The sequence below is a fragment of the Lottia gigantea genome, assembly GCF_000327385.1.
Source record: "Lottia gigantea unplaced genomic scaffold LOTGIsca_60, whole genome shotgun sequence".
Taxonomy (NCBI): Eukaryota; Metazoa; Mollusca; class Gastropoda; family Lottiidae; genus Lottia; species Lottia gigantea.
In genome coordinates, this window is record NW_008710050.1 from 337588 (window position 1) to 350827 (window position 13240).

General features: G+C 38.9%; 1 protein-coding gene across 1 annotated transcript; it reads left to right on the forward strand.

The window, feature by feature from the left end:
* Nucleotides 1-6834: 6834 nt before the first annotated feature.
* LOTGIDRAFT_74980 (hypothetical protein) lies at nucleotides 6835-11016 on the forward strand (the record flags this gene model as incomplete). Its single annotated transcript, XM_009064054.1, has 3 exons — nucleotides 6835-7152; nucleotides 9962-10190; nucleotides 10850-11016. Coding segments are annotated over 3 exons (714 nt in total), but the record flags the coding sequence as incomplete, so codon positions are not given.
* Nucleotides 11017-13240: the final 2224 nt, after the last annotated feature.

Sequence of the window (13240 nt, forward strand, 5' to 3'; positions counted from 1 at the left end):
CTAAATGTAATGCGGAGTTAGATATCGAGAAAGAGGTGTGTTCGATTATCCCAGACGTACAGACCTAGGATGGAACAAACAGGCCAGTACCTACAAGGCGGCAAGGGAATAATAAATTGTTGCCCGCCCCCTCCCGCGTGGACAAAATTCTGACCATACACCATTGCCCCTCCGCATATATTACTTGTCCCTCGAGTGGCTACGGGCCTGGGAACAAATAATATCCGCGGCATAGTCATATCAACCACGCCTATATACATCTACAGTATTTGATAAAATATATAGAAATATGTAATATACTCGATCTCGTTGAAGAGACAATACGATACGTCCTGGGTTACCTATATGTTAAGATTAATGTATGCCATTATTTTATTCCAGTTATACCACCAACATTACCTCCACCGACCACCGCTTCTAGTGAGTACTGACAATTTTTCAGAATTTTAACATGAGAATATCATAAGGAGCATAAAACATATTATTTATTTTGTTTATTCCACATGCTAACACTTCATTAGGCCCGTATCTAGCTTCGGGGTGGGGGGAGAGTGACTCCGCTGATTTACTGATTCTTCTGATATTTTAGATTGTGCAGCAGATATTGTATTTGTAATCGATTCGTCGTCTATCAGTGGTTTTGGAGATAATCCAATATATAACGATGCCTGGAATGCTATAAACACTTTCATCAACCAACAAAGTCTTTCAAACACTGGTTACAGAATTGGTGTCGTCTTTGCCAGCGAAACATCCACTATTCCAATACCCTTAACAGCTGATAAAGCCACTCTTCAGAGTCAGCTGAACGGTTTTCCCACTGCGTTTCAGAGCAGCACGAATTTAGGAGAAGGTCTTAACGCAGCTGCCAATTTGTTTACTGCCGATGCTTTAAATAGAAACGCTCCGAGGGTTACCATTGTAGTAAGTGCTGGTCAATCAAACAACGGACTCCCTGTTGTCCAAGCTGAAAATTTGAAAAATCTTCCCGGCGAGCCTGTTGATGTCTACGCTGTTGGTGTACCCATACAGTTCGGCCCCTTTTACAACACAGCCGAATTAGGTGTTATAGCAACAGACAGTAATGTTATAGAGTTAGCGAACGGAGAGGCTTTGAAACAAACCTTTGAAACAATAACTTCAACCGAGTGTCAACCTTTTGGTAAGTTTGAAAATACATCTGTAACATTTTCCACAGTGATCTCCCTTAGTTTGATATAAGCGTAGTCCATGACTTCATCTTAAACTTCATCGCTAAGTTTGCTTTGTCCTCAGCATCATTTATTTGTGTTCCCTCCACTTATAACTACGATATTAATGAGGAAAACATATACATACGGGAAGGGGATATTTAGATAGAATTTGCTCTTTTCTAAGATATTCTTCGCCCAATTATTCGCCTATATTTGTAACGTGTAGCCTACAACTGCTTTCATTGACCAAAGAAGTCGTGGGTAAGTTGTCCTGACGATTGTTAATATAGCCGAAACACGTAAAAGTAGCTTATAATCGTAACATCATTCTATGACTTGATGCATCATAAATAAATATATACTGAATTAAATACACCATATTTATTATTTCACATGTTTCAGTTCCCCCAACCGAACCTCCGCCACCAGGTAAGTTGATGTCATTTTCAATACTTTTCTGCCATATATATTTACTTTTCTGAAAATTATATTCCATTCTCTACCATCTTGTACTTCTCAAGATCTTCGTATAGCATTTAAATAAGATTATTCTCTGAAGCATTATCGATCATTTTGTGGTAACCGACTTTTTCTCTATTTAAAGTTCCTCCCTGACATGACGGATTGTGCGGTCCATTATGTGTTTATCGGTGTTGTGGGATTTTTTTCTTTAAAAGTTATTGTTACTGTATATTCCAGAATGTGCAGCAGATATTGTGTTCGTGGTGGATTCGTCTACAATCAGTTCGTTTGAAGACAATTACAACGACACCTTGGCAGCCATTTATTCCTTCCTTGATACTCAGACATTGTCAAATACCCATTTACGGGTCGGTACCGTCTTCACTAGTGGTGGCATTACGGTTCCAATATCTCTGACCACTGATAAAATGTTGCTTAAGAGCCAATTGGCTGGTTTTTCTACTCCGTTTGGTGGCCCGACGACATTAAATGACGGTTTGAACGCTGCAGCAGGCATCTTCTCATCCGATACTTCTAATAGAAATGCACCCAGAGTAACCATTGTTGTTACTAGTGGGCAAACGAACGCTGGAATACCGGTTACGGCAGCAGCGAACCTACAAAATCTACCAGGCTATCCGATGGAAGTGTATGCTATTGGTACTGGTCTATCGTTTGGTAATCTGTATAATACAGTGGAACTAAATACTATAGCAACTGGTAGTAATACTATAGAAATATCAGACACCAAAACACTGGCTCAGAGGTTTAATGGTATAGCTGCCGAGGAGTGTAAACCTTTACGTAAGTAACATAATTATACCTCTGTAAGCCGACAGGCTATAACCAGACAGAAATGACGGTTTAGAGGTGTATCAGATGCTGGTGATATTATTTTCTATATAATTCTGTCGTGTTTAGATAAAACCTCTGTGTTGTCGAACTGAAAACTGGTACGATAGTAGAAGTGTATAGCGTGTATAAACTATAATATACCATTTATATGAAATTTTGGCGAACTTCTTTTCTATATTTTTCTGCTCAGCGCAGTTTATTTGTGGTCTATTGTATAACCAGAAGGCTATATGACAAATGTAAATTTAGGTAAAAGCAAATTATTCTACAGGAAAATACATTGTCCTGACCTCGGTTGTACGAGAATATCACATTTTCACGTATTTATTATTTTCTTTTACAGTAACTATCACTACTACAGAGAGTCCACCATCACCACCGGAAACTGGTAAGTTACTTGGTTCTTTGATATTACACACATAATAATATATTACACTGTTAAAAAGAGCTAAATACAATTGGTAAAAATAATGGCTCATTTGTCTGAAACTCAGAGTGACAACATGTCCTGTTTTCTATGACTATATGTAGTATTAAAAAGGCCCCATAGACAAAGCTATATTAAAATATTACTAAAGTAACTCAACATGGTACAATGCCATTTCGATTAAATTTTTTTCTACAAGATTCTAATATTTCTGACTTCAGATTGTGCTGTTGATATTGTGTTTGTGGTTGACGCCTCAGATATCACCAACTCTGACAACCTCTGGAACGACCTGAAGAATACCATACAGACGTTCGTTAACCAACCTATCATTTCTGATTCTGGTACTCGAGTTGGTGTCGTGTTCACCAATGCTTCATCAACCAATAATATCGCTATCTCGGGCGATAAAACCAGTATAGCTAATCAAATGAACATGTATCCTACCCCACTTGGAGGGGGTCAGCGATTGGGAACTGGTCTAAATGCAGCTACTAATTTGTTTAACAGCGACCAATACAATCGTAATGCTCCAAAGGTCTGTACCTTAACTTATATGTCTTTGGTGCAACCAATCAGCACTTATTTTGCTCTCTACTTGATCATTCGTGTATTTTCAGATTTAGAATTCATAATATTGTATAGTTTACAGGTTGCTGTCATTGTTGCTGCAGGGAAGCATCTTTTAGCTTACCACGGCCAGTATACAAGCCATAGAACTTGCAGTACCCATATTGCTCTCAACGCAACGCAGTGTAGTCTGGCTGTTGTTAGTCGTGGTAGTAGGATGGTTAGGGACTGTTGGTTTGGTAGTTAAAAACACCATTTACTGATATAGATCTACTTTTTTTATTTTCTTCCCATAACCTTAAGACTACTTTTCTATTTCCACTATCGTGTTAACTGCTGTAAGCAGACTAGGTAGTTTCTGTTAGTAGTAGTAGGATGGTTCGGGACTGTTGTTGGTAGTTAAAAACATCATTTAAAAACATAGACCTACTTTTCTATTTCTATTAGGTGGCTATTGTGTTAACTGCTGCAAGATCTCAAGGTGGTACCATTCCAATCAATGAAGCCAATGCTCTGAAGGCTTTCAACGGTGGTGTATCTACATACGCTATTGGTATCGACAACTTGAATGGTCAATTCTACAATCCTAGTGAACTGGATGCGATTGCTTCATCTCCTGGTCAATCTTTGAGAGTCTCTGATAGAAACACATTGCTGTCAACCTTAAATTCTATCAACTCTGAAGAATGCAAAATCCGAGAGATCCCAGCTAGTATGTTTTTTTTTATAAAAATCTGGCAGCTCATTTCGAAAGTATCAAAAGCTTGTATTCAATGGCGTTTCTACAAGGGGTCATGCCCTTCCCCCCAGAAAAGGGGCTGGCCCGGGTTTGGTCCCCCAACTTTCAATTTTTTTATCAGTTTACATAGTGAAAGAATGACCTGTGGCCTCCCTGGAAAATTTTGTGGTCCCTGCTCTGCCCCCTCGTCCGACATTTCCTAGAAACGCCACTGCTATTGTATAACAATGTAAAATGTATACTGTGTGTATTAAGTGTCAGGGGGTTGAAAGCCGACACCGGGCCTACTCTTGGAGACCATCGTCGTGCCATCTGAACTTTTCTTACCTTGAGAAGGATTCGAAAACACGCCACCCAATAGCCTAGCACACAAATATCCAACTCTCTATTGACTTCCAATGTGTATTTCCGTATAATATTTTGTTTTGAAGGGCAAAATTTTCCAAAATCTTAAAAATGACATGTTAGTCCCGGTATTCAATAATTTATATTATAGAGTAGAATTTAGTTCATTTTTGCTCTATGATTCTGCCATCTGCTAGACCAAGAAGGTGCACAATTACGACGTAGAACTACTCTATTTCATTCTGTTGTATTTCAGATTGCAATCCTACAGATATTGTCCTGGTAGTTGATGGTTCTTCCTCAATTGGTCCATTCGCCTTCAATGATCTGAAAGCTACGCTAGTGCAGTTTACTCGAGATATCCCCGCTAGTCCTAATGGTGTCAACATCGGTGTGGTCACCTACAGTTCATCAGTGAACCCCTTCGATAACATCCGACTGACTGGTGATTTAAACACTCTACAAACTGATATACTGAATCTACCGTATCCAGAACAAGGTACCCGAACCGATCTCGGCATCGAAGAAGGAAGAAGGATGCTCACAAACGGACGACCCGGTGTCAAGAAAGTCATGGTAGTGATCACTGACGGTTTCTCCGATATACCATCCCTCACTTCATCACAAGCTCAATTCGCTCGAGATGTAGACAATGTTGATATGTATGCTCTAGGTGTAGGAAATGGCGTAGATGATGCCGAGTTATTAAGTATTGCTGGTTATATTGGAAATGTTGAGAAGGTCGACAACTTCCAATCTATCATTCCATCTTTCTTACAACTGTCGAGAGCTATCTGCAGTAAGTTCATTTTTAATTTTGTGAACAGGCAAAGGGCGAGAAATAAGAACGATGCTAACAAATTATAGCTCTATTTCATAATACATACATACGAAGATTTAGAAAAGCCTTTTGAAACCATTTTAATATTGAATTCTGCGAACGTGCTTTTGACCGGAAATAAGAATGGCGCAAATAATTTAGTAGCTGCAATTACACATGACAAAGGTCTTTTGATTTTTTTTTTGGTTGAATCATACGAACATAAGTATATACAGAAATATTTCAGAATGGCGAAATAAATTACAGTTGTAGTTTCCCAATTCCAATAACGATATGCACACGCTACGAAAACATCTATAAATCCATATTTTCTTGTTCTTGATGTTTTTGTTTGTTTCAGTTGTACCAACCACTCCGCCTCCTCCGACAACCCCCACACCTCCACCACCAGGTTTGTACCTCTATAGATTTGCCTTTTTTTCTTATTGACAGTCTCATATTTAAGAACTTCCAGTAGCTCAACTACCACTGGTTGAACCAAGTACATGGGCCCCCACTCATCTAGTTGAACCACTGAGAACTTTCCATGAGATACAACAGATAAACAATTTTACGTGGTTTTCATGCTGTCATTTTTTTTTCCATTTTCACAGCTTGTGCTGCTGATATGGTGATAGTGGTCGATTCATCAGACATCACTAAGAGCGGTAACATCTATAATGAAACATTAGTCGCTTTAAGAGATTTTGTGAACCAGCAAGCTATCTCTAACAATGGGAACCGAATAGGGATTGTCTTCACTAACGATGGAGTCCCAACCAAGATCCCTATCTCGGGTGACAAAAACTATCTATTGAACGCCATCAACAGTAATCCAGCTCCACTTGGCGGTGGATTGATATTGGGTAATGGTCTTAATGGTGCGGCTGATCTATTTAACAATGACGCACAAAGCCGCAACGTACCCAGAGTAACTGCAGTAATAACCGTTGGAGCCACACGAGGGGGCATGCTACCATTGTTCGAAGCTAATACATTGAAAGGTCTTCAAGGCGGAGATCCAATGGCAGTATACGCAGCTGGTATCCAATCACCTAATGGTAATCTGTACAACCCCAATGAATTGAGTCTCGTGGCAACTTCTAACAACAATGTTCAGCAACTCTCTTCAGCTAGAAATATCTTACCGTTTTTAAATAATGTTCAATCTGCCGAATGCGAGTTGGTACCCGATTTAAAATGTAAGTAAAATTTCTGTATAACCTCCAGTTCAAATCACAAAATTATTCTTTGCCAGCAATCGATTTTTAATATTTAAAGTTCAGAAGTTAATTAAGATTTGAATCAAGCGATTTTTTTTATTGTGTATTGTTTTTTTGTCTGCTTTTTTATCTTGATTTTAGTTAGGTAATTTTGTATCTGAGGTATTCTTAACAACATTGTGTCTTTTTCAGCTTGTAATCCACGAGATATTGTACTAGTAGTTGATGGATCCCAATCTATCGGTACAGCATCCTTCGATCTCCTTAAAACCAAACTGATCGATTTCACTAAACAAGTGCCCATGGGTCCTTTAGAAACAAATGTTGGAGTGGTGGTATACAGTTCCAGTGTACAGCCATCTGGTATTATACCTCTTACCAGTGATCAAGCTGCAATAGAAGCAGCTATCAATGCTCTACCCTACCCTGAAGCCGGAACTAATACACATCTCGGAATGATCGAAGGAAACAACCTGCTATCCGCGTCTACCAGATCCGGTGTAGACAAGGTCATGGTGGTCATAACTGACGGCTATTCCGACGATCCTGTGGCTACCTACAATGTTGCTAATAATGTCAAAACAGCCAACGGTGTGACTGTTTACTCCATTGGAGTGGGCAATGGTGTAAATGATGCTGAGCTGTACGATATCGCATCTAATGCTGGAAATGTGCAGAAGGTTACTGGGTTTGATGCCATTACTGTTCCTTTTGCAAGAGTCGCCAGAGCGATATGCCGTAAGTTTATAGGTTTCTGTTTTAAATGTCCCTGAATGAATACTACTTTTTATAATTAACATAAAATTTAAATTCTCACGCTTATATACATATATTCATCAGTGGTTTCACCTTGTGCCATAATGATACAAAACAGTAGGGAAAGCTTTTGTCATAAGTTCAAAATTTCAGAAATTGCTTTCTCTACGCTTCCTTCATCCTTTTTCGGTTGAAAAACTGCTTCTTCATCTTGTAACATGATTCGTATTTTGCAATATCGTACCCTTTGGGAGACCAAAGGGGATGGGGCAGAGGGAGCAGCCGCTTTCCCCCGCAGCCCTGAAAGCAGGTTTTTCGGGCAAAAATCTAACTAGATTAGAAATTTCTCTTTTCAGCAACACCATGCCCAGTAGATGTTGTATTCGTGGTCGACTCCTCAGATTTTACAAACAGTGGACAAGTTTACGAAGGTTTCGTAGACTCAATCAAAGCGTTTGTTCGCCAGCAAAGTATTTCAAACATTGGTACCAGAGTTGGTATAGTGTTTACCAATGATAACGCCGCAGATACCGTCCAAATACCGCTATCTGGTGATTCCAACTATATCATGAATGCTTTAGACGGTAACCCGAATCCATTGGGTGATGGACTCTTCCTGGGTAATGGTCTGAACGGTGCAGCCAGTTTATTTATCACAGACTCACTCAATAGAAATGCCCATAGACTAGCCTTCGTATTAACAGCTGGTCGATCCAAAGGAGGCGTAATACCAACAGCTCAAGCACAAAATTTGAAGAACCTGCCCGTGACTGTAACATCCTTTGGTGTACCCACGACTGCGGGTGTTCTGTACAGCATTAATGAATTGAGAAACATAGCTTCCAGTCCATTTGCTAACGTGTTCCCACAAAACGATCTCTCCAGTTTGCCGATTATATTTGATTCTCTGGTTGAGGATACCTGTGCTGGCGGACCTCCTCCTCCAAGTAAGTACTTTCATAAAACGAACTCACCCACAATCAAACCTTGATCTTTTCAAGCAATTTTTGCAATTTGTGCAATATTAAACAGAAGTCAAAGAGCTTAAGCTTTTATTCAAGGTCACAAAAATGACACGCTTTGATTGGTTAAATACTACCACTGGGACAGACTTGGGTAGAAAACTTGTTAGATTACAATGTAGACTAAAATATCATCAGAAAAAAAATCCGCATAATTATTTTGAAACAGACGTCATGAGCTTTTCAAATTGTATTTCACCGCCATGGTTCTGCACAGTCTTCAAACCCTTTTAGACATTTAGTTGTTTATCTATGATTTATGTGTATTTTCCTCTTACAGTTGTTACACCAGTTCCTACAACGCCAATTCCAGGTAACTCTTCTTGTTCGTTTACTTGACTTGTTCTGTTTTAAGTCTTTCGAATTGATGACTGAGTCTCGTATATCAAATTTAAAAAGAAATACGATGTAATTTGCAGCTGAAAGCAGGTTGGGGGTGGGGTCAGCAGAGATCAGAGACAATTATTTCCCTATATATAATGCCACAACATTCGAGAGGTGAAGCTGGCTAGCGTAATTTCTGGAAGGAAGAGGGTGGGGGTAGAAACTTCCCTGTCGGTCAGAAGATTAGGATTCGTCAATACCACAAATTGACTCAAAGAATCGTTCCATCTCCCCAATTTATTATTCAAATCTAGCTTCCTACAAAATTGGTACAACACTAGCACACCATTCTCTGGCCAAGCAGACCATGTTTACTCTTTGGGAAACACATTATGGTACTTCTCTTTGAAGGAGTCCACTACTCTCGCCATTCTTTGGACGAGATGTTTGATTGACGGAATTGTCTTGCTTGCACAGATTTTTTATTTTTGCTCTGACCATTGTATCATTTCGTTCTAGCTTGCAACCCAAGAGATATCGTCCTGGTAGTAGATGGCTCAGCTTCAATTGGACCAGCCAATTTTGATATCTTGAAGAACAACTTAGTAAATTTCGTCCAACAATTACCAATTACACCTAACGATGCTAATGTGGGTGTCGTCTTGTATAGCTCTGGTGTGAATGCTGGAAATACTATAGCTCTGACAGGAGACTCACCATCCTTACAGAACGCCATTCTCAATCTACCTTATCCTGAAGCTGGTACCAGGACAGATCTAGGTAAACTATAAAGTTCACTTACAGAATTGAAATAACTTTTAAGATATTATGTATATCATATTACTTGTCGGGAATTGAGACTAGACTTACTATGTTAGAAAAGTACTTGCATGAGCTAAACACAGTAATAATAGGCCTACCTCTGGATTTTGCAATCCGGTTCCCCTGTCAGTGATGTAGGTCGGAGGGGACGACATGGAAAAAGCGTCTAGTCCTTCGGATGGGACAATAAACCGAGACTCTGTGCGATACAGGCTAAGCACGATAAGGATCCCTCGACAGTTGGAAATCGAAAGAGAGTAGGCAAATGCTACTGTCCTGGTTAAATTTCCCGTTTTCATTAGCCAAATCAGATGCCACACAAAATAAATTCATTTGAATTTCATAATTTTCATCAGGTATTGATGCTGGCCTTACCATGCTACAAAATGGCCGACCAGGAGAGGATAAGATTATGATTGTAATAACTGATGGTGTGTCTGACTTCCCCGATGCTACTAAAATAGCTGCCCAGAATGCCAAAAATGACGGAGTGACAGTGTATGCAGTCGGGGTTGGTGGAGTCGACCCAACAGAATTAAATGAAATTGCTTCTGGTCCAACTTATGTTCAGACAGCATCAGATTTCAACACACTGGCTCAGTCCCTTCTTTTGTTTTCAAGAAGTCTTTGTGGTGAGTATCTAGTGCTATATTGTGGTCTGGATTAGTCCCTTCTTAAAAAGAGTTACTTCCCTTCTAGTTAGAGTTGCCGATACTGGTAGGTTAAGCTTTTGCAAATGTCATTGAACAACTGTAAGAAATAAACCAAGTACTATTAAGATCAGAACCTTAAAACGAAACCGAAATCCAAACAACGTATTGGCGAAACATTAGTTGCAGCTAATGAACTTTTCATTAATTAATTAATGTAACTCAACCGTAGTCGATTTACAACATTTTTTTCTTCTTCAGATCCAATACCTACTACTCCAGCCCCAGGTAATTTACGACTCTTTTATTTTTGAACGTGAAATTAGCATAGCGATACTTTGATCCATGACGACTCGTCTTTTCTTGATACTCCGCATGTATAGAAAAAAAATGATATAGAAAAAAAGAAAGTGAAATATCAACTTTGAAGTATAATTGAAGGGTTATGGGATTTTCTTGTAGTTCTAGTACATTCTGAAGACTATTTACATATATTCAAGACCCAAATCAACCCCGAAAATGGCAAACTAAACTTTAAAGCATCCGCAATCCACAATCACTATAGCCATTGTTTCCAACCATTTCAACTTTTTCATCTTTAAATGTTAATATCAGCGTGGATGTTTATTTGTATATTTCAGACTGTGTTAACCCACTGGATGTAGTTTTTGTTGTGGATGGATCCGGGTCTGTAGGTCCCACTAATTTTGATACCATGGTAAACCGAATTGCAGATGCCATGCCACGGTTCGATCTGGACCCGGCAGTGGTAAATGTTGGTCTGATAGTTTTTGATTCAGATATACGGGCTGTAATTAATATGTCGAGTGATTCCAATCAACTGCAGACAGACATCCGAGCGCTAAATCATCCAGGAAGCACAACGGATGCCGGAAAGGGTATTGATGCAGCTCAATTGATGCTAGAGACCCAAGGTCGAGCTGGAGTCCCGAATGTTATGATAGTCCTTGCTGATGGAGTTTCATCTCCTAGTCCCGTGCCGAATGCGGCTGCTGCTAAAGCCGCTGGGACAGATATTCACACTATAGGAGTTACCGATGGTGCCGATATGACTGAACTGGAAGCAGTCGCATCTGATCCTTCCCAAGCTACAAAAGCAGACACGTTTGATGTAATTCAGCTGACACTTGATGATCTTGTTAAAGATCTCTGTTAATGGTGTATCTTTCAGTATATTTCTATGTATTTTAATGTTAATAAATTATATTGCTGCTTCACCATGTTTTAAATGCTTAGATATAACATCTTTTGATCAGGGAAGGTGAGCACCTTAATTTACTTACTTTGATTCTCAGAAACCCTGAATTGTCCGATGGAATGTGCCTTTTTCATTTTGTGATTATTCTCTTTCGTCCAGGCCTCAGTGTCGGCTCCAGCCTCTCGAGAATGGGGGTGCAAATAGGGGACAGACTCAATGAAGGGGGAGGGGGTGAGGGGGTAGCTTTTAAAGCTGAATTAAAATTGCGGCAACTTTATGGAGGCTCTCTCATGGAGCGTTTTGAAGCTTTCTCTCAAGATAAAGAAAAAATGAATTGATTTGGTTTATTATTTTGGGCAACAACGTATAAAAAAGCTTATTTTTCAAATTTGTTAAAAAAAAAGTGGGAGTTCGAATATTGGGGTTCCAACTATAACTGGCGTCGCCACTGCCAGGCCTACATTTTTGTGACCTTTATTGCTTCCCCCTAGTCAGCTATAACTATATCTCAGGGATGGGAGATCGGAGTCGGCACCAGCCTCCCAAGATTATAGGAAGGTAGGTCCAAATGGTGGCAGACCGACTTAATTGCGGGGACAACTGTCAGAGATGAGATTCAAAATGCAGCTCTGGGGAAGGGCATAGGCGGAACCTCACAGCTTCTGGGAGCTAGGGTTCTCCTCTATGAAATTTAAAAAAAAATAGAATTGATTAGATGCATTTATAGCCTACAAATATTTTAAGGTAAAAAGGTATTAAATTATATTTTTAAATCTATTAGAAATTGAAGTTATAAACCGTTTTTATTGGGAGGCCTACCCCAACTGGCTTCGTTACTGTGGAGAACAAATAACGGCTACTTTTTTGTAAACAAAGAAAGATCTTTTGACAGCTGGAGTTTTAAAGAATGTTGTAGCCTGGGCCTAATGTGGAACAAAGCTAATATTATTATTTTTATACCATTAGATCTCCGCCACTAGTCAGATTGGTTATTTAAAGAAAATCCACAACTTTTATGTATTCATTAAGCGAGGGCATCCTCACAAATTTTCAAAATCTTCTTTGGCTCTGACAGTGTTTGAACCCTTCTAACAAAAATTCAGTATAGAGTTCTATGGTTTGACCCATCCAAAATTCTGTGGACGTCCTCGCTATTATGCTATAATTTTCGAAAAACGTTTAGGCAATTGACGAATTTTCCACATTAATTTTTAAATCCTTACTGTGCGCAATATCTTCTTTCTAATGATATATAACACAAAGTAAGCCTACTTTTCTTATTTTCTTGAATATCTCATAATCTAATAACTGTAAACGCTTGAAATTCTGAGCAAACCTTAACATTGTGTGTTCGTCTCAGTAATTGACATTTTGACTTATTAAGCGAACGACGAATCGAGTGCAGACGACAGTAGTAACAGAGTTATCTGCCCCGTCCATTTTCTACTAACCGAAAAGTTACATTAAAAATAAAAAGAAAACTTCAATTTTGTTGATCAAACCATTCTTGTAGACATATTGTGAAATTTTTTATGTTAATTCACAGAATATACATAGTTTAGATCGCATTTTTCAGAAAATAGTTTTGATTTATCGGTTGGTTTAGACTGACTCGATAAGTAAATATGGCTGACAATTAACTTCTGGAAATAAACACAAGTTTTATTTTTATGGTGCAATGGCCGTAGATCGTATTATTAAAGTTTTACAGTTGTTTTAATTAATGTTGATCATTTTACTGTAGATCCAAAGTGAGTATTTGAATGTAGAAAGCGAGTGATATAAGAATACAAGGATTTTAAAACACGTAATC